Raw genomic sequence first — 19,793 nt, forward strand, 5'->3', positions numbered from 1 at the left:
ATGGACCAGGAACAGATGGTTCAGGTACAGACCAGGTATGGGTGGATGGTTTAGGTACATACCAGGTATGGGTGGATGTGTCAGGTATAGACCAGGTACAGGTGTGCTGGTCAAGTACAGAGCAGGTATGGGTGGGTCAGGTATGGACCAGGAACAAATGGGTCAGATGAAGACCAGGTATGAGTGGATGTGTCAGGTACAGACCAGGTACAGGTGTGCTGGTCAGGTACAGAGCAGGCATAGGTGGGTCAGGTATGGACCAGGTACAAATGGGTCAGATACAGACCAGATATGGGTGGATGGTTCAGGAACAGACTAGGTACAGGTGTGCTGGTCAGGTACAGAGCAGGTATGGGTTTGTCAGGTACAGGTGGGTGGGTCAGGTACAAGTAGTGGGTCAGATACAGACCAGAAACAGGTGGGTCAACTACAGTCAAGGTATCGGTGGGTGGGTCTGGTACAGATCAGATATCGGTGGGTCTGATACAAGCCAGGTATGGGTGGGTGGGTCAGGTATGGACCAGGTATGGATGGGTCAGGTACAGAGCAGGTATGTGTGGATGATTCAGGTACAGACCAGGTACAGATGTGCTGGTCAGGTACAGTCCAGATATGGGTGGGTCAGGTACAGACGAGGTACGGGTGTGTTAGGTGCAGAGCAGGTACAAGTGGGTCAAGTACAGACCGAGTGTGGGTGGGTGAGTCAGGTACAGATCAGGTACAGGTGGGTGGATCAGGTACAGAACAAGTATAGGGGGTCAGGTACAGACCAGGTATGGGTGTGTTAGTCAGGTTACAGACAAGAAATGTGTGGGTCAGATACAGACCAGGTATGGGTGGGCTGGGGCAGAGTAGATACAGGTGTGCCAGGAACAGACCAGGTATGTGTGTATCAGGTGCAGATCAGGTATGGGTGGGTCAGGTACAGACCAGGTATGGGTGGGTAGGTCAGTGGATGTGTCAGGTACAAACTAGTTACAGGTGGGTGGATCAGATACAAACCAGATGCAGATGGGTGGGTCAGATTCAGACCTGGTACAGGTGGGTCAGGTACAGACAAAGTATGAATGGGTGGGTCAGGTACAGAGCAGTACAGATGGGACAGGTATAGATTAGATATGGGTATGTCTGGTACAGACCTAGTATGTGTGCATCTGTGACACACCAGGTATGGGTTAGTCTGCTGCAGACCAGGTATAGGTGAGTGGGTCAGGTAAAGAACAGATACAGGTAGGACAGGTACAGGCCAGGTATATGTGGTTCTGGTCAGAGCAGGTACAGATCAGGTATGGCTGGGTAGGCAGGTTTCGTCCGACAGGTATGAGTGGATCAGGGTTAGACCAGGTAGGTAGTCAAATACAGACCAGGTATGGGTGGGTGGTTCAGGTACAGAGCAGGTGTTAGTCAAGTTACAGACCAGGTATGTGTGGGTCTGGTACAGACCAGGAATGGCTGGATGGGCAAGTACAGACCAGGTATGGGTGGTTCAGGTACAGACCACGTATGGGTGGGTGGGTCAGGTACAGACTAGTTACAGGTAGATCTAGTACCGATCAGGCATAGGTGGGTGGGACAAGTGCAAAGCAGGTATGGGTGTGTCAAGTTCATACCAGGTATGGGTGGGTGGGTCAGGTACAGACCAGGTACATGGGACTGAAGGGGTTGAATGAGAGTGCGTGGGTAGGGTGAGTAAAGCGGTTATGGGAGTGCAATGAAGTGGGGGAAGGTAAGGGGTTTGGGGTGACTCAAGGGTTAGAACACAGAACAATCCAGCATAGTACAGGTCCTTTGGCCCTTGATATTGTGCCGACCCATATAACCTTTTCTAAAGAAAAAGGTTCTAAACCCTCCCTATCCCGTAACCTTCTATTTTTCTTCCATCCATGTGTCTGTCTAAGAGTCTCTTAAATACCCCTAATGTTCCAGCCTCATCTCTGGAAAGGCATTCCAGGCCCCCACAACTCTCTGTGTAAAACACTTACCCCTGGGAAACAGATGGCTCTTAAAATCTTGTAGACCTCCATTAAGTCTCCTCTCATCCTTCTGCGCTCCAAAGAGAAAAGTTCCAGTTCTCCTAACCTTGCCTCATAATATTTTCCAATCCAGGCAACACCCTGGTGAATCTTCTCTGCACCCTCGCCACAGCTTCCACATCCTTCCTGCAATTAGGTGAAATGAACACAATTCTCTAAGTGTGGTCTCAACACAGATTTGTAGAGTTGCAACATGAGCTCTCTACTCCTGACCTCATTCCCCCTATTAATGAATCCCAACATCCCATTAGCCTTCTTAACTATCCTATCAACCTGTGTGATGTCGAGGGACATACGGATTTGCACCCCAAGGTCCCTCTGTTCATCCACACTCTTAATTAACCGAGCATTAACCCTGTCCTTCCAAAATGCATCACCTCACACTTATCCAGACTGAACTCCATCTGCCACTTTTCCACCCAACTCTGCATCCTGTCTATATCCTCTTTTAACCTTTGACAACCTTCCGCTCCATCCACAACTCCTCCAACCTTCGTGTCATCCGCAAACTTACTGACCCATCCTTCCGCCTCTTCATCCAAGTCATTTATAAAAATCACAAAAGCAGGGGAACCACGACAGATCCCTGCGGCCCCTCCACTAATCACCGACTTCCAGGCAGAAAACTTTCCTTCCGCTACTACCCTCTGCTTTCTACCTGCAAATCAATTTTTTATCCACACGGCCAAGGTTCCACTGATCCCAAGGCTCCTGACTTTCTGGATGAGTCTCTCGTGGGGAACCTTGACAAATGCCGCACTAAAATCCACGTCAACCACATCTAGCACCCGACCCTCGTCAATTTCAAAAACTCATTTAGACTCGTGAGGCTCGACCTTCCCTTCACAAAGCCCTGCTGACTATCCCTGAGTAGACTGGACTTCTCCAAATGCTCATAGATCCTGTCCTTGAGAATCCTCTCCAATAGTTTTCACATCACTGATGTAAGACTCACTGGCCTCTAATTCCCAGGATTCTCCCTATTACCTTTTTTTTGTGTGGGGGTTGGGGGAGAGAGAGGGTTGGAGAGAGTGAGGATGTTGGGGGCAATGAGAAGATTGGGGGAACGAGGCGGTTGGGGGAACGAGGCGGTTGGGGGAGAGTGAAGGGGTTGGGGAGAGAAGGGGATGGGGGCCCCGTTGACTTTCCTGTTACACAAAGGGTCCAGTGTGAATGGGAGGGACTTGTGTGGGGGGGGGAGGAAGACTCCAGTGGGAGGGGAAGAGAGGCCCCTGTGACAGGAGAAGTTGAATTGGAGAATCCCACTGGGACAGCGTACATGTGGTGAGCAGGGACAGAACAAGAGGGATGGGCCAAGTGGCCATAAAGAGCTCTGTCTGACGCGACTCTCTCCCCCCATAGTTGTTCCTGATTGTCTGTGTTGTCCTGGCCCAGGCCTACGGACATCATTGGTAAGTTATCTTCCTCCTCCGAGGTGGGGCATTGAGGGTTGAGGTCAGGGAGGGACAGGGGGAGAGGAAAGCGGGGAGAAATGGGGAGATGGATGAGGTGGGGTGAGGGAGAGAGGGAATGTGAAGGGAGAGGGTGAAGGAAGGGAGGGGTGAGCAGGGGGAAAGGGAGGAGGTAGGTGGCAGGGAGGGGTAAGGAGGGAGGGATCAAGGGTGTGTTGGGGAGGCGTGAGGGCAGAGGAAGAGGGTGGGTGGGTGAGGGAAAGGGAGGGAGTAGGAGGGAGGGTTGAGGAAGGGGCAAGGGAGGAGGTGAGGAGGGAGGGGGAGGGGGTGTGAGGGTGTGGGTGGAGAGGAGATGAGGGAGGGGTGGGGGTGAGAGGGGGTGTTGGAGAGGGAGCAGGTGAGGAGGGGGGTGTGTGAGGTGGGAGTATGAGAGGGTGGGTGGGGAGGGAGGCAATGAGGGAGGGGTGAAGGTGAGGGGGAGAGGGAGGGGGTGGCTGGGTGAGTGAGGGGTGAAGGTAGAGAGGGAGGGGCCGAGGGGGGTGGTTGGGGAAGGAGAGGGTGAGGGTGAGAGTGTGAGTGGGTGGGTGGAGAGAGGATGAGGGGGTAAAAAAGGGGAGGCGGTAGGTGGGTGAGGGAGGGGTAAGGAGGGGGTAAGGGGAGGGAGTGGGAAAGGGGTGTGGAGGAAGGAGTGTGAGGGGGTGAGAAGAGGGATTGAGGGAGGCGGTGGAGGGGAATGTGAGGGGGTGGATGGAGAGGGAATGAGGGAGGGGTTGGAGGGGAATGTGAGGGGGTGGGTGGAGAGGGGATGAGGGAGGGGTTAAAGGAGGAGAGGTAGTAGGTGGGTGAGGGAGGGGTGAGGAGAGGCGAGGGGAGGGAGTGGGTGGTTGAGGCAGGGGTTAGGAGAGAGTGGGTGAGGAGTGTGAGGGGGTGGGTGGAGAGGAGATGAGAGAGGGGTGGGGGAGAGGGGGCATTGGGTGGGAGCGGATATCAGGCAGAGCTGACATCTCTGACCACCCTCTATGCCACAGGCCGATAAACTGTCAGTGGGGACCCTTCACCCCCTGGAGTGAGTGTGAGGGCTGTAACCGCACTCAGGTGAGTTGTCTGTGCCTTGCTCATGGTGTGGTGGAATCAAGGGGAGTGGGTGAGGGACAGTGTTGGGGTGGGAGGGAGGAGGGGAGGGTGACCCATCAGCCTGTGAAGTGAAGCGCAAAAGTCTGCAGATGCTGGAGGAACTCGGTTGGGTCTCGTAGCGCCCACAGGAGGTAAAAATGCAGCCGATGTTTCAGGCCTGAGCCCTTCTTCCAGGTGCTGTACAACTCCAATTATCCGCAACGCCGCCACTGATCACCAAGATTTCCCGACTGTCGCTGCCGTACCAGACACGTCCCCACCGTTGGCAAATTGGCGGGATCTTGTCTCCCCGACCTCCTGACACCCGGCTCCAAATTCTCCACCAGGCCTATTGCACATGCTCACTGGGGAGTCGGGAGCTCCGGTGTGCCGATGGGGAGGGGAGGGAATGCCACAGAGCCCGAGGTCCCACTCCTGCCAGGGAGGCTGCTCTCCTTGATGACGCCGGGACAAGGGATCCTTCTGACCGCCTGTGACTGGGAGATGGTGGCGCGCAGCTTGAGAGGGAAAGTTGGAGAGAAAAGTCAATTGGGAAGGTAAAAAAGAAGAAATGGAAAGAGAGGGGCAAGGAGTTACCGGAAATGAGGACAACCGTTCTAATTTCATGTCGTGTGAATTTCTTTTAAACCTGTGAGATCAGTTCGTCTCCGAAAAATTTTTTTGGATAAATGAGGATTTTGCCGAATCTGATTTCAGATCATCAGAGTTGTACTGTTTAGGGAAAGGCAGACAGGTGCTTGAATGATAAGGCTGGGGAGAGGGGAAGAAAAGGGAGGGGATAAGAACAGGCTGACAGGTGGAAGATATTAATTGGACACGATAAGGAGACAAGAGAGAGAGATAGAGAGTGAGGGAGGGAGAGGGAGGAAGAGAGAGGGAGAATTGGAGAGGGAGGGAGGGAGATGGAAAGGGAGAGTAGAGAGAGAATCAGGGAGGGAGGGAGGGGGAAAGAGAGGGAGAGAGAGAGAGAGGAGACATTGGGAATGGTTTTTCTTGTGGAAACTGGAGATGTCACTGTTAATCCCATCAAGTTGGAAGGTGGGAAGATGAGGTTGTTGATCCAATTTATGGGTGGGCTCAGTCTGGCCATGGACAGACATGAGATGGAGGATTGAAATGGGCGGCCACTGGGTGATATTGCAGCGGACAGAGTCGAGGTGCTCAACTAAGCCATCTCCAGTCTGCACCCAGTCTCTCCGATGTAGAGGAGACCACGACAGTAGCACCAGATGCAGTGGACGACCCCTGCAGATTCACAAGGGAAATGTTGCTTCTCTTGGAAGGACTGTTTGGGGACCGAATGGTTGTGAGGGAGGAGTTGTGGGCACACGTGGAACTTCTCCTGGGGAGGGAGTCACGGAGGGAGTGGTCCCTGCGGAAGGCAGAGAGGGGAGGAGAGGGGAATATGTGTTTCATTGTGAGATCACTCAGTGAGTGGTGAAATGGTGGAGGAGGACATGTTGGATGTGGAGGCTGGTGGGGTGTTAAGTGAAGACAAGGAGAATCCTGTCCTTGTTGGGCATTGGGATGGAGGGTCCAGGGTAGATGTACGGGTCTAAAGAATTGCCCATCTGTCCAGCCCAGGCCCAGGTCACACTCACACACCTTCAAACGCACACTCACAACCCCCAACACACACACACACACACACACACACACACACACACACACACACACACACACACACACACACACACACACTCGTTGTCACCTACATTTGCATGCGGACAACCTATTCTCAAACCCACTGCCCTGAGTGATCGGGAGGGCAAAGGGTTCAGGGTCTGAGGGTTGAAGGTCAGGGTCCAGAAGGCTAAGGGTTGTTTGGGGCTCAGGGTCTAAAGGTCAAGGTCTGAAGGTCAAAGTTCAAGGTTGAGGTCAAAGTTCAAGTCCTGAGGACTCTCAGGGTCTGAGAGTCAAAGTACAGGAATCAGGTCAGGGTTAGAATATGAGGGTCATGGTGGGGAGGGGGTTGAACTGGTGGTCGGGGGTCACGGGATCGGTGTTTGGGGGTTGGGACCAGGAGCCAGGGTCAGGGTCCGGGAGTTGGGTCAGGGACCAGGAGCCGGGAGACCGGGATCAGGGGTTCAGGTCAGGGGCTGGGGATCATGAGGCCGGGGTTGGACAGGGCTGTATATTGCTGTGAGGGGAGGGATGGTGTGGGGTCCAGGACCCCTCTGTGACCCCTCCCCCTTGTTGCAGACCCGCTGGAGGGCAGCGGGCGTGATGGCCCAGTTCGGGGGCCGGCCCTGCTCCGGGCCCATGGACGAGGTGCGGGCCTGTCAGCCCACCCGAGGGTGTCCCCTCGAGGAGGGGTGTGGGGATCGCTTCCGCTGCCTGTCAGGTCAGGGGGAGGGGGGGAAGGGAGGGGGGATGGTGGGGGTTGGAGGTCAGGGGTCGGGCATGCTGGAGTGGTGAGGGGGTGGGGCATGGGGAGAGAGTGGTGGGGAGAATGGGGTGGAGAGTGGTTGTGAACTGTGGGTGTGTAAGGAGAGCAGTTGTGAGCTTTGGGTGTATAATAACGTTGGTGTGAGCTGTGGGTGTGTAATGGGGTGGGTGTACAACAAGATGGGTGTGAGCTGCAGATCTGTAACCACACAGTTGTGAGCTGTGGGTGTGTCACCACATGGGGGTGAGCTGTGGTATGTGTAACGATGTGGGTGTGGAACAGGACAGGTGTGAGCTGTGACCTTGCCCTGCCCCAGGCCAGTGTATCAGTCGCTCGCTGGTGTGTAATGGGGACGAGGATTGTGAAGAGGACGGGGCAGATGAATCCGGATGCGGGAGCCCCAGATGGCCTGCGACATTGACCAGATCCCTCCGCAGGCTGAGCTCACAGGCAAGGGGTAGGTGTACTCTCCCCCATGTTATGCTGGACCGAGGAGGGAGGGAAGGCTGGGTAGCCCGGGGAATGGGAGTGAGGGAGGTGGAGGGCAGAGGAGATGGAGGGGGAGTGGAGGGCGGAGGAGACAGAGGGAGGAAGGGCTGGGAAAGTGGAGGGTGGAGGAGACAGCGGGCGAGGGAGGGCTGGGGGCTTGGGGAATGAGAGTGAGGGGAGTGGAGAGCGGAGGAGACGGAGGGGGAGGGAAGAAGATGAGCGTGGGGGGAGAGAGAGAGATGGTATGAGTGGGAAGGGAGGGCAATGAGGAGATATGGAGGGGAGATGAGGGGGTAGAGTGAGAAGGGGAGGGAGATAAGGTAGGAGGAGAGGGGGATAGTGAAAGGAGGGATGGGAGGGAGGAAATGAGGGGGTGGTATGAGAAGGGGAAAGGATGGGGAAGGGGGAAGGATGGTGAGGAGGGAGTGAAGGGGAGGGAAGAGATGAGGAGGGAGGGGTTGGTGAGGAGGATGTGAAGGAGGGAGTGGAGGGTGAGTGAGTGGAGGGGAGAAAGAGAGGTAGAGGAGGGACATTGTCTGGAGGTAAGGAGGGGAGGGGAGATAAGCAAGGGGGAGAGTGTCAGTGAGGAGGAGGGGGACGGAGGAGGGTGGAAGGGGTGAGTGGAAGGCAGAAGGAGAGGTAGAGAGACGGTGTGTGGAGGGAGGGAGGGGAGAGGAGATGAGTGAGGGGGAGGGGTCAGTGAGGATGGAGAAGTGGAGAGAGGAGACAGGCCGGGACGAACGAAGCGATTCCCTCACCTCCACCTTCCTTCCCCTTTGAGGTTCGATATCATCAAGGAGGAATTCCGGGGACTCGTCATCAACACCAAATTCTTTGGCGGAACTTGCCGGAAGGTTTTCAGTGCCGATAACCGGAGATACTACCGCCTCCCTGAGAGCCTGCTGCAGTACACCTTCCAGGTATGGAGGAGCAAGGAGAGCTGGCCCAGCCCACGCCGGGGGCGCTCCCCGATCCCATGGCACCAGGGAGAGCCAACTGTATGGGCACGGAACCGGCTTGGTGCTGGGAAGACAGAGGAAGGTGGTGGGGGTGGTGGTCAGGATGAGGGGCTGTGACCAGCAGAGCGTGGGGTGTGCAACGTCAAAATGCTGCAGGAGGTGAGGGGTGGAAAACATTGGGAAACGCTGGGATCTGGAGCAATACATGATCCCGTGAAGGATCTCAGCAGGTCGAGGGGCATCTGTGGGAGAAAAAAATAATGGTTGACGATCAGATCCTTGTTGCGGGTGCCGCTGGATTGTATTTGGTAAAAGTTCAAGGGCGGCACGGTTAGTTCAATGATCGGGACCTGGGATTGAATCCCCGCACAGTCTCTCAGGAGATTGTCCATTCTCCACCGTGTCTGAGTGGGTTTTCCCCGGGGGTGGGGCTCCAGTTTCCTGCCACTGTTCGAAACGTACCGTGGGGGTTGTAGGTTAATGGGGTGTAATTGGGCTCGTGGGCCAAGATGACCTGAATTTAAATTTTACGTGGAGGGGTAGGTTTCAGGGGTAGAGGTGGAAGAATAAATGATAGGAGTGTTTAAGGGGCTTCCCGTTAGACACGGGACCGGAAAGGGGTTGGAGGGATGTGGATCAGGTACAGGCAGCAGACTTTCGATTTGATTCGGACATGGTGTTCACCACAGATGGGGGCCCAAGGGCCTGCTCCTGTACTGCCAAACCATAGAACACGACAGCACAGAAACAGGCCCCATCAGCCCTCCCAGCCCATGCTGAACCATTTTTCTGCCTTGTCCCACTGACCTGCGCCCATATAACCATTTACAGCACAGAAACAGGCTAGTTTGGCCCTACTAGTCTGTGCCAAACATCTTCACCCACCTAATCCCACTGACCTGCATTTGGCCCATAACCCTCCACACCTCTCCCTTTCATATACCTATCCAGTCTATCCTTGAATATTAACATCAATCTCACTTCTACCACCTCTGCCGGAAGTTCATTCCATAACCCCACCACCCTCTGCATGAAGAAAATTCCTCCTCATGTTTCCCCTAAACCTTTACTCTCAATCCATGCCCTCTTGTTTGAATCTCCCCCACTCCCAGTGGAAAAATCCTGTCCACATTGACTCTATCCATCCCTCTTATAATTTTAAATACCTCTATCAAATCACCCCTCAACCTTCTACCTTCCAGCAAATAAAGTCCTAATCTGCTCAACCGTTCCCTGTAACCGAAACCCTGAAACCCCGGCAACATTCTCGTAAAAACCTCCTCCACTCTCTCTCTATACTGTTTATATCCTTCCTGTAATTCGGTGACCAAAACTGCACACAATATTCTAAATTTAGCCTCACCAACGCCTTATACAACTTCAACGTGACATCCCAACTCCTGTGTTCTATACTCTGATTTATGAAGCCAACATACTAAATGCCTTCTTCAACACCCTGTCCACATGTGATTCAACTTTCAGGGAATTATGGACCATGACTCCGAAATCCCTTTGTTCCACTGCATTCCTCAGTTGTCGACCATTTAACGTGTATGTCGTATTTTGATTATTCCTACCAAAATGTAGCACCTCACATTTATCAGTATTAAACTCCATCTGCCATCTTTCAGCCCACTCTTCTAACTGTCCTACATCATCCTGTAAACTTTGATAATCTTCCTCACCGTCCACAACACCACCAATCTTTGTATCATCTGCAAATTTACTAATCCAATTTGCCACATTATCATCTAGATCGTTAATATATATATGACAAACAGCAATGAGCCCAGTACTCATCCTTGAGGGACCCCACTCAACACCGGCCTCCAATTCGACAAACAATTTTCCACCACTACTCTCTGGCATCTCCCATCCAACCATTGTTGAATCCATTTTACTACTTCATCATTAATTACTAACCTCTTATGGGGAACCTTATCAAAAGCCTTACTAAAGTCCAAATAGATAACAGTCCATAGCCCTCCATACCCCTCCCATCCAAATTCTTCTTCAATGTCAAAATTGAGCCCACATTCACCACTTCAGCTGACAGCTTGTTCCACACTCCCACCACTCCCTGTATGAAGAAGTTTCCTCTCATGTTTCCCCTAAACTTCTCCCCTTTCATCCTTAATCCACGTCCAAAGCAATCCTCCACCATAACTCTCTGGGGTCTCTATAAAGCCAATGTCTAACCCAATTTTTTACCTCATTCCGAACTGTCAAGATTTAAGGTTTCTTTATTGTCATGTAATAGCACAGAACATGTCATATTACACAAAAGTTTACTCTGCCTGTTGTAAGTCAGACAAAATGTCCCCATCAGTGTTGCCCGGTACCCCCTACAGTCCGAGAGAAGGAGAAACAAAGGAGAGTCCCTTTAGAGTCACTGAGTGTCCGTAGATTTGCCTCCAGCCCTCCCGCAGCCTCTGCAGCCACACAGACTACTGTTCGATCCACCGGCCGCCCGAGCTCCAGATCCGAACCCCTGACCCGATCAGTATGGAATCAGCTCCCGAGACCCTTCTTGCCCTCAACGCCCTCTCGAATCCCGGCTCAGATACCTGGTTCCCATGAGCTGGCCTCCAGCAGCCCGTGTGGGTCTCCCGACCGCAAGTCGCCCACAGTCCGTGGGGGCCCCTCAGCCTGCATGAGCCCCTCGCTGGCCCACCGGTGAGGTCACCATCTTGTAGGGTCATCTCCTCTGATTCTTCTTCTCGGGTTGGGGGGGAGGGATGTTCTCCTGGCACCCTGTGCCGGTCCGCTGCTCCCCCGGAGTTTGGAACCCTTCGTGGCCACTGCTGAGCACAGGCGCTGCCTTCTTGGGCACGGATACCCCCCACCCCACCCCCCCACCCCTCCCCCGCAGTCACAGGATGTTACAAATGCCATTGACTCCTTAATCAGGTCATTTAGCGCCTGTACGGAGCTGCCGGCATTTGGACCAAGCTGTTGCATTCTTCATAGCAGACCTGTGTCTCCACTCCCTGCACTCCCGGTAATGCTGCCATTACCACACCCCCGGCAAGGCTAGATTTTTATTTAGCAAAGATCTTACAAAAGTCCATCCACAGCCTTTCCCTTCATCAATTTTCCAGGTCACCTGCTGGAAAACTGAGATTAGTTAAACATAACCTACCACGCACAAAGTCATATTGACCATCCCTCATAGGTCCCTGTCTATCCGAGGACTTCTGTATCTGTTCTCCACCATCCAACAACTCACCTACAACTGGCGTCAGCTCACCGGCCTATAATTTCCAGCATCATGTTAGGAGCCTTTTTTTTAAACAACGGGACAACGTGAACTCCCCTCCAATCCTTTGGCACCACACCCGTGGCTAAGGACATTTTAAATAGTTCTGCCCTGCAATTTCTACACGAGCCTCCCTCGAGGTCTGAGGGAATATCCTGTCAGGCCCTGGGGATTTATCCACTCTTTTTTGCTTTAAGACTTCCTTAATCTATTCAGGTTCCATGATCTCACTACTTGTTTTCCTTACTTCCCATGACTCTGAGCCCGCTTCCTGACTGAATACTGATGGAAAAAAAACATTTACTACTTCTCCCCTCTTTTTTGGCTCCATACAAAGCCAACCACTCTGATCTTCAATATTGTCCCTTACTATCCTTTTGTTCGATATATCTGCAGAAATCCTTAGGATTTTCCTTCACAACGTCTCCCAAAGCAACCTCATGTCTTCTCAACTTTATTGTCATCAGATTGTACAAGTACAACCCGACGAAACAATATTCTCCGGTCCTTGGTGACAAAACACAGACACACCACACATACAGACAAACAATGCCCACACACAACAAGTATTTTATCTGTACAAATAAATATTGTTTCATGAATATGAGAATCTCGGAGGGTCAGTGTGAGCGGTTCCTTTGGTCGTTCACCGTTCTCACTGCCCGTGGGAAGAAGCTGTTCCCCAGCCCGGCTCTGATCCTCCTGTATCTCTTCCCCGACGGGAGCAGCTGGAAGATGCTGTGTGCGGGATGGAAGGGGCCTTCGATGGTTTTGTGTGCCCTCTGCTGGCCGTCCTGGTCCATGTTAAATTTAAATTTTATTTCCAGCACAGCAGAAGTTGATTTGTGCCGCCCAATTGCACCTCATTAACCTACAACCCCCGGTACGTTTTGAACAGTGGGAGGAAACCGGAGCCCCCGGGGAAAACCCACCCAGACACAGGGAGAACGTATAAACTCGTTACAGACGATGCGGGAATCAAACTATGGTCGCTGGCGCTGTTACGGTGTCGCAGTAACTGCTACGTTGACTGAACCAAACAATGCTCTCTATGCACTGCCTATATTTACTAACCCTGACCATTCCATGAGGACCACCCCATCTCATCATATTGTGAGTGTGTAACGAGGCATTTGTGACCTGTGGGTGTGTAACAGGACTGGTTTTGAGCTGTGGGTATGTAACCATCCGGGTGTGAGCTGTGGATGTGTATTGATGCATTGGTCAGCTGTGGGTGTGTAACAACATGGTTGTAAGCTGTGTGTGTGTAATGTTGCAGTTAGGAGTTGTAGGTGAGTAAAGAGAAAGTTGTGAGCTGTGTGTGTAATGATGTGGTTGTGAGCTGTGAGTGTGTAACATGGATGTGAGCTGTGGGTTTTTAACATGGTGGTTGTGGGCTGTCAGCATGTAACAACATGGTTGTGAGTTGTGGGTGTGTAAAATTATGGTAATGAGCTTTGGTGTATTGATGTGGTTGTGAGCTGTGGGTGTGTAACATCATGGTTGTGAGGTGTGGATGTGTAACATTGGAGATGTGAGCTGAGGGTGTGTAATGGGGCAATTGTGAGCTGAAGGTGTGTAAAAGGGCAGTTGTGAGATGAAGGTGCATAACAGGGCAGTTGTGAATTGTAGGTGTGTAATGGGGCAGTTGTGAGTTGTGGTATGTAATGGAGTGGTTGTGAGCTGAGTGGTTGTGAGCTGTGGATGTGTAATGGGGTGGTTGTGAGCTGTGGGTGTGCAATGGGGTGGTTGTGAGTTGTGGATGTGAACTGAAGATGTGTAATGGGGTGGTTGTGAGTTGTGGGTATGTAATTGGGCAGTTGTGAGTTGTGTGTATGTAATGGGGTGGTTGGAAGCTGAAGGTGTGTAATGGGGCTCTGTGCACTGCCAACTATTCCATGGGACCTCTCTCCAACCACATGACCTCTTCCTGCAAGAAGGTTAAGGACTGCAAGCACAGAGGAAGGCCACCATGGGACAGGACCCCCTCCGTCCCATGCTGCTCGGGGTGGGAGATACGTCGCTGCTCCTTCATTACCTCTGATCTCTGTCTCTCAAAATTCCCAGTTTCCAAGGAGCTCCTTCCCCAGGAGAACCCCAGCAGTCAGAGCCTTGAATTGGGGCTGAAACACTCGGTGTGACCCATACGGTGACCCTGTGGACCTCAGTGTGACCCGTGACCTTCAGCGTGACCCTCAGTGTGACCCCATGATCATGGGTGTGACCCTCGGCATGACCCCACGACTCTCAGTGTGACCATTGGAAAGACCCCGTGACTCTAAATGTGACCCTCAGTGTGATCCTCGGCCTGAGGCTGTGACCTTTGCTGCGACCCCATGACTCTCGGTGTGACCGCTGTGACCCGTAGTGTGACCCCTATGACCCTGGTTGTGCCGAGGAGCGGTGAGTGGGCTCAGCTCTGACCCTCGGACTCTGTGCCCTCTAGGTAGAGGTGAAGAATGACTTCAAGTCGCAGATGTACCAGAGCAGCTGGTCGTACATGAAGCAGACGTCCGGCAGTGTCGCCGCATCCGGACGCGGAATATTCTCCAGCTACAACAGCCAGCACAACACGTTCTCCAACACCAACAATCAGAAGAACAAGGTAGCCACGGGCAAGCCATGGACTGACTGGGAAGATCACTGGGGATCGGATGAGGGCTGGGAGTGACCATATGCCATAGGAGCAGAAATAGGCCATTCAGCCCATCGAGTCTGCCCCACCGTTCAATCATGAGCTGATCCATTTCCCCGCTGCCCGGCTTTCTCCCCATAACCTTTGAGGCCCTGACTGATCCAGAACCTGTCGAACTCTGCCTTAAACACACCCAATGGCCCGGCCTCCACAACAAATTCCATAGATTCACCACCCTCTGGCTGAAGAAATTCCTCCACATCTCTGTTCTAAGTGGGCGTCCCTCAATCCTGAAGTTCGGTGGTGGGTGGGGGGGGGGGGGTTGAATCCAACTGAGTGAACATCTGCAGAAGCTGTGACTGTAGTAAAAACACACAGTCAATGCTGGAGGAACACTTGCCAGTCTCGCAGCGCCCACAGGAGGTAAAGATATGTCGCTGACGTTTCAGGCCTGAACCCTTTTTTTTAAAACTTTATTTATTTAAAAGATCATTAAGAAAAAACAGTATACAATCCAATAAGGACAATTTTGTATAAGTATATGTATAAAATAAAACACAAACCCCCACCCCCACCCTCCCACCCCATCAGCCAGCTCTCTTAAGGAGATCCAAGAATCTAAACAAAAAAAAACTAATAAAGGATTTAATAAATCCAAATGCATATATTGCAAATAAGGTAGCCACTTATTAACAAAAAAAGAATAATTCTCATGCAGATTATATGTGATTTTTTCCATAATAACACAAGCTTTCAATTCATTCTGCCATCGCATTATATTAATCGCTATATTATCTTTCCATGTACTAGCTACACATTTTCGTGCCACAGACATCACTAATCGTACAAATGCAATTTGAAACTTATCCAACCCTAATTCCCTTAAAGGAACCATGTAACCCATTAGAAAAATAGATGGGTCTAATGGTAACTTAATATTATATAATTTTCCCAAAACTAACCTAATTTCTTCCCAAAATGGTTGTACTTTAACACAGGACCAACAGCAGGTTAAAAAAAAAGTACCAGTACATAAACCACATCTAAAACAAGAATCCGAGTTACTAAAACCATATTTTTTCAGTTTCTCCGGAGTTAAATATAACTGATGTAAAAAATTATAATTAAGCATTCCATATCGTACATTCGTCAATTTAGTTACATTATCATAACACATATCTACCCAGTAATCTTCTGGAAAAATAAAAGTTAAATCATTTTCCCATTTAAGCTTAGACTTCTCCCAGTCTGGTTTATCCATACTATCTTGTAACACTTGATACATAACTGAAATATAACCCTTTTTTTATAGAGCAATGGTTCCCAACCTTTTTCTTTCCACTCACATACCTCTTTAAGTATTTCCTATGCCATAGGTGCTCTGTGATTAGTAAGGGATTGCTTAAGGTGGTATGTGGGTGGAAAGAAAAAGGTTGAAAACCACTGTTTTAATTGTACCTAATTGACTCGTTATGTGCATGGTTTCATAACTCCAAAGGAAATGGGCCAATGACAATTTGTCTTGAGCAAAATATTTCAGTAACCATTGAGTCTAAAGCAGTGCTTCTCAACCTTCCCTTCCTGCTCACATACCACCTTAAGCAATCCCTTACTGATCACAGAACACCAATAGGATTGGGATTACTTAAAGTGGTATGTGAGTGGAAAGAAAAAGGTTGGGAACCACTGGTATAGAGGAAATCAAAGATTTGAATTTCGTCAATACAGGTAGAATAATCTCTTTACCATAAATATCTTTTACCAAAGCTCTAAGTTGGTAATAAACAAACAGAGAATTTTCAGAGATATCAAATCGTTCCCTCAATTGATTAAAAGAAAGAAGTTGTCCTTCCTCAAAACAATCCTGCAATATCTTTATACTCTTTAAATTATTATTAACCATTGAAAAAGGAATAAGCTGATTATTATGTAATGGAGTTAAAATTGATAATTTACCTTTTGATCCTAAAACCTTATTTCTTCTAGTCCATACCTTTAACAAATGTTTTAATACCAGCATATTATATTCCCGCAACAAATTCATATCCCATCGAAATATAAATTGATGCACCTCAACTTCAAAATTACAAGCCATCTCCACTTTCGCCGAACTTGGAGGTTGGTCCAAATCCATCAATCTACTAATAAATTTCAACTGAGTTGCTTCATAATAATTTTGAAAATGAGGTAACTGGAGTCCACCTAATGCATATTTCCATATGAGTTTATACCATGCTACCCGCGATAATTTACCTTTCCATAAAAATTCCCTCACAACTTTATTTAAATCCTGAAAAAAACATGGTATTGATTGAAATAAATATTGGATTTGAGGAAAAATGTTCATCATAATACAATTTACTCAACCAATTAAAGTTAACAGAAGGTCTTTCCATTTAATTAAATCTGCTTTAATCTTTTTTAAATAAAGAAACATAATGATTGATAATCAGCATTTACAGTTATTCCTAAATATTTAATTTTATCGGACCATTTCAATTTTATAATATTTTTATACTCTAAATAATCACCCTCTCCACTGGCAAAATTTCACTCTTATCCCAATTAACTTTATATCCAGATAATTTTCCAAATTGTAATAAACATTCCTGCAAATGTGGCAATGACTGTTTTGGTTCTGTCAAGTATATCAAAACATCAATTGCAAATAGATTAATCTTATATTCCTCATCATAACTCTCATCGCTCTTATCTTTTCATTCTGTCTTATTGTCTGAGCTAACGGTTCAATAGCCAATGCAAACAAGGCTGGTGACAATGGACACCCTTGCCAAGTCGAATGAGTCAATTTTAATGGTAAGGAAACTTGACCATTTGTCACCACCCTAGCATTTGGGTTTGTATATAAAGCTTTAACCCAACCAATAAAAAAAGGGCCAAATTTAAACTTCTCTTAAATAAACACCTTAAATAAAAAATCCCATTCAACCCTATCAAAGGCTTTTTCCGCATCTAACGTTTGATCAACTTAGGTAAGTACTTGGCAAGCCGATTTGCTAACACTTTTGCTACAATTTTATAATCTACATTCAATAGAGAAATGGGTCTATATGAAGACACTTTCAATGGATCTCTATCTTTTTTCAGAATTACAGTAATTAAAGCACTCGAACAAAATTCTGGTAACACCTGTTCTTCAGTTATTTGTTGTTTTTTTTCTTTGACTTGGCTTCGTGGACGAAGATTTATGGAGGGGGTAAAAAGTCCACGTCAGCTGCAGGCTCGTTTGTGGCTGACAAGTCCGATGCGGGACAGGCAGACACGACTGCAGCGGTTGCAAGGGAAAATTGGTTGGTTGGGGTTGGGTGTTGGGTTTTTCCTCCTTTGCCTTTTGTCAGTGAGGTGGGCTCTGCGGTCTTCTTCAAAGGAGGTTGCTGCCCGCCAAACTGTGAGGCGCCAAGATGCACGGTTTGAGGCGTTATCAGCCCACTGGCAGTGGTCAATGTGGCAGGCACCAAGAGATTTCTTTAGGCAGTCCTTGTACCTTTTCTTTGGTGCACCTCTGTCACGGTGGCCAGTGGAGAGCTCGCCATATAATACGATCTTGGGAAGGCGATGGTCCTCCATTCTGGAGACGTGACCCATCCAGCGCAGCTGGATCTTCAGCAGCGTGGACTCGATGCTGTCGACCTCTGCCATCTCGAGTACTTCGACGTTAGGGGTGTAAGCGCTCCAATGGATGTTGAGGATGGAGCGGAGACAACGCTGGTGGAAGCGTTCTAGGAGCCGTAGGTGGTGCCGGTAGAGGACCCATGATTCGGAGCCGAACAGGAGTGTGGGTATGACAACGGCTCTGTATACGCTTATCTTTGTGAGGTTTTTCAGTTGGTTGTTTTTCCAGACTCTTTTGTGTAGTCTTCCAAAGGCGCTATTTGCCTTGGCGAGTCTGTTGTCTATCTCATTGTCGATCCTTGCATCTGATGAAATGGTGCAGCCGAGATAGGTAAACTGGTTGACCGTTTTGAGTTTTGTGTGCCCGATGGAGATGTGGGGGGGCTGGTAGTCATGGTGGGGAGCTGGCTGATGGAGGACCTCAGTTTTCTTCAGGCTGACTTCCAGGCCAAACATTTTGGCAGTTTCTGCAAAGCAGGACGTCAAGCGCTGAAGAGCTGGCTCTGAATGGGCAACTAAAGCGGCATCATCTGCAAAGAGTAGTTCACGGACAAGTTTCTCTTGTGTCTTTGTGTGAGCTTGCAGGCGCCTCAGATTGAAGAGACTGCCATCCGTGCGGTACCGGATGTAAACAGCGTCTTCATTGTTGGGGTCTTTCATGGCTTGGTTCAGCATCATGCTGAAGAAGATTGAAAAGAGGGTTGGTGCGAGAACACAGCCTTGCTTCACGCCATTGTTAATGGAGAAGGGTTCAGAGAGCTCATTGCTGTATCTGACCCGACCTTGTTGGTTTTCGTGCAGTTGGATAATCATGTTGAGGAACTTTGGGGGACATCCGATGCGCTCTAGTATTTGCCAAAGATGTTGTAATACATCCCCAAATACAGAAAATAAGTTTTCATTAAAAAATGTATAAAATTGCACAGAGAATCCATCATCCCCCAGTGACTTTCAATTTGGCATCTCAAAAAATTGAGATTGAAATGGAGATTCCAATTCCATAACATCTTCCTCCCCTAATACCGGTAACATTAATTTAGATAAATAAAATTCAATAGATCCGTTATCCTGTTTCCCCCTCAGAAGTATATAATTTTTGATAAAATGAATAAAACTGGTCATTGATTTCCTGAGGTTTATAGGTAACTATTGAATTCTTTTTAACAGCATTAATACTCCGTGAAACCTGTTCCATTTTTAATTGCCATGCAAGTACCTTATGTGCCCTCTTACCCAACTCATAATAATTATGAATCTATCCAATAAAGGGTCCAAAACATAATTAAAGTCTTCCCCAACTAAGATATTTGCATTAGTCTGATTTCACAACAAAAATGCTTCTGAAATAAAATGTTCATCATCTATATTAGGTGCATAAACATTAAGCAAAGTCCAAGATTCAGCAAAAATTTTACAATTCACCCTCAAAACTCTCCCAGCATTTCCCTCCAAAAACTGTAATTCAAAAGGCAAACTCTTATGAATTAAAATCGCTTCGCCCCTCGCCTTAGAATTAAAAGAAGAAGAAAACACACGACCAACCCAATCTCTCTCCAATTTCAAGTGTTCTTTTTCAGTCAAGTGTGTTTCTTGCAAAAAAGCAATGTCAACTTTCATTTTTTTAACATAGGCCAAAACTCATTTCCGTTTAATTGGATTATTCAACCCTTGAACATTAAAAGTTGCAAATTTAAAATTAGAAATTTCTACAAACTAACAATATAATCACACACTATTAAATATCCCTCCCCTTATAAATCCTTAAAATCACAATCCCTTCCCTATAAAACATCAAGAAAAAAATTAAAGAAAAAAGTCACCTCTAAAAAAAACCACCCAAAGGTAGTAAC

The 19,793-nt window shown here is 48.8% G+C and overlaps 1 protein-coding gene across 1 annotated transcript in view; it reads left to right on the top strand.

Moving 5' to 3' along the window:
• The first annotated feature begins 1,711 nt into the window (after window positions 1-1,711).
• LOC138752466 (complement component C7-like) overlaps window positions 1,712-19,793 on the top strand; it is a 53,827-nt gene continuing 35,745 nt past the window's right edge. The window contains 8 exon segments of the mRNA XM_069915313.1: window positions 1,712-1,726; window positions 3,396-3,445; window positions 4,474-4,540; window positions 6,782-6,923; window positions 7,285-7,365; window positions 7,368-7,425; window positions 8,239-8,377; window positions 14,122-14,280. Coding sequence (XP_069771414.1) covers window positions 1,712-1,726; window positions 3,396-3,445; window positions 4,474-4,540; window positions 6,782-6,923; window positions 7,285-7,365; window positions 7,368-7,425; window positions 8,239-8,377; window positions 14,122-14,280 — 711 coding nt within the window.

The sequence above is a fragment of the Narcine bancroftii genome, chromosome 1 (genome assembly GCF_036971445.1).
Source record: "Narcine bancroftii isolate sNarBan1 chromosome 1, sNarBan1.hap1, whole genome shotgun sequence".
NCBI lineage: Eukaryota > Metazoa > Chordata > Chondrichthyes > Torpediniformes > Narcinidae > Narcine > Narcine bancroftii.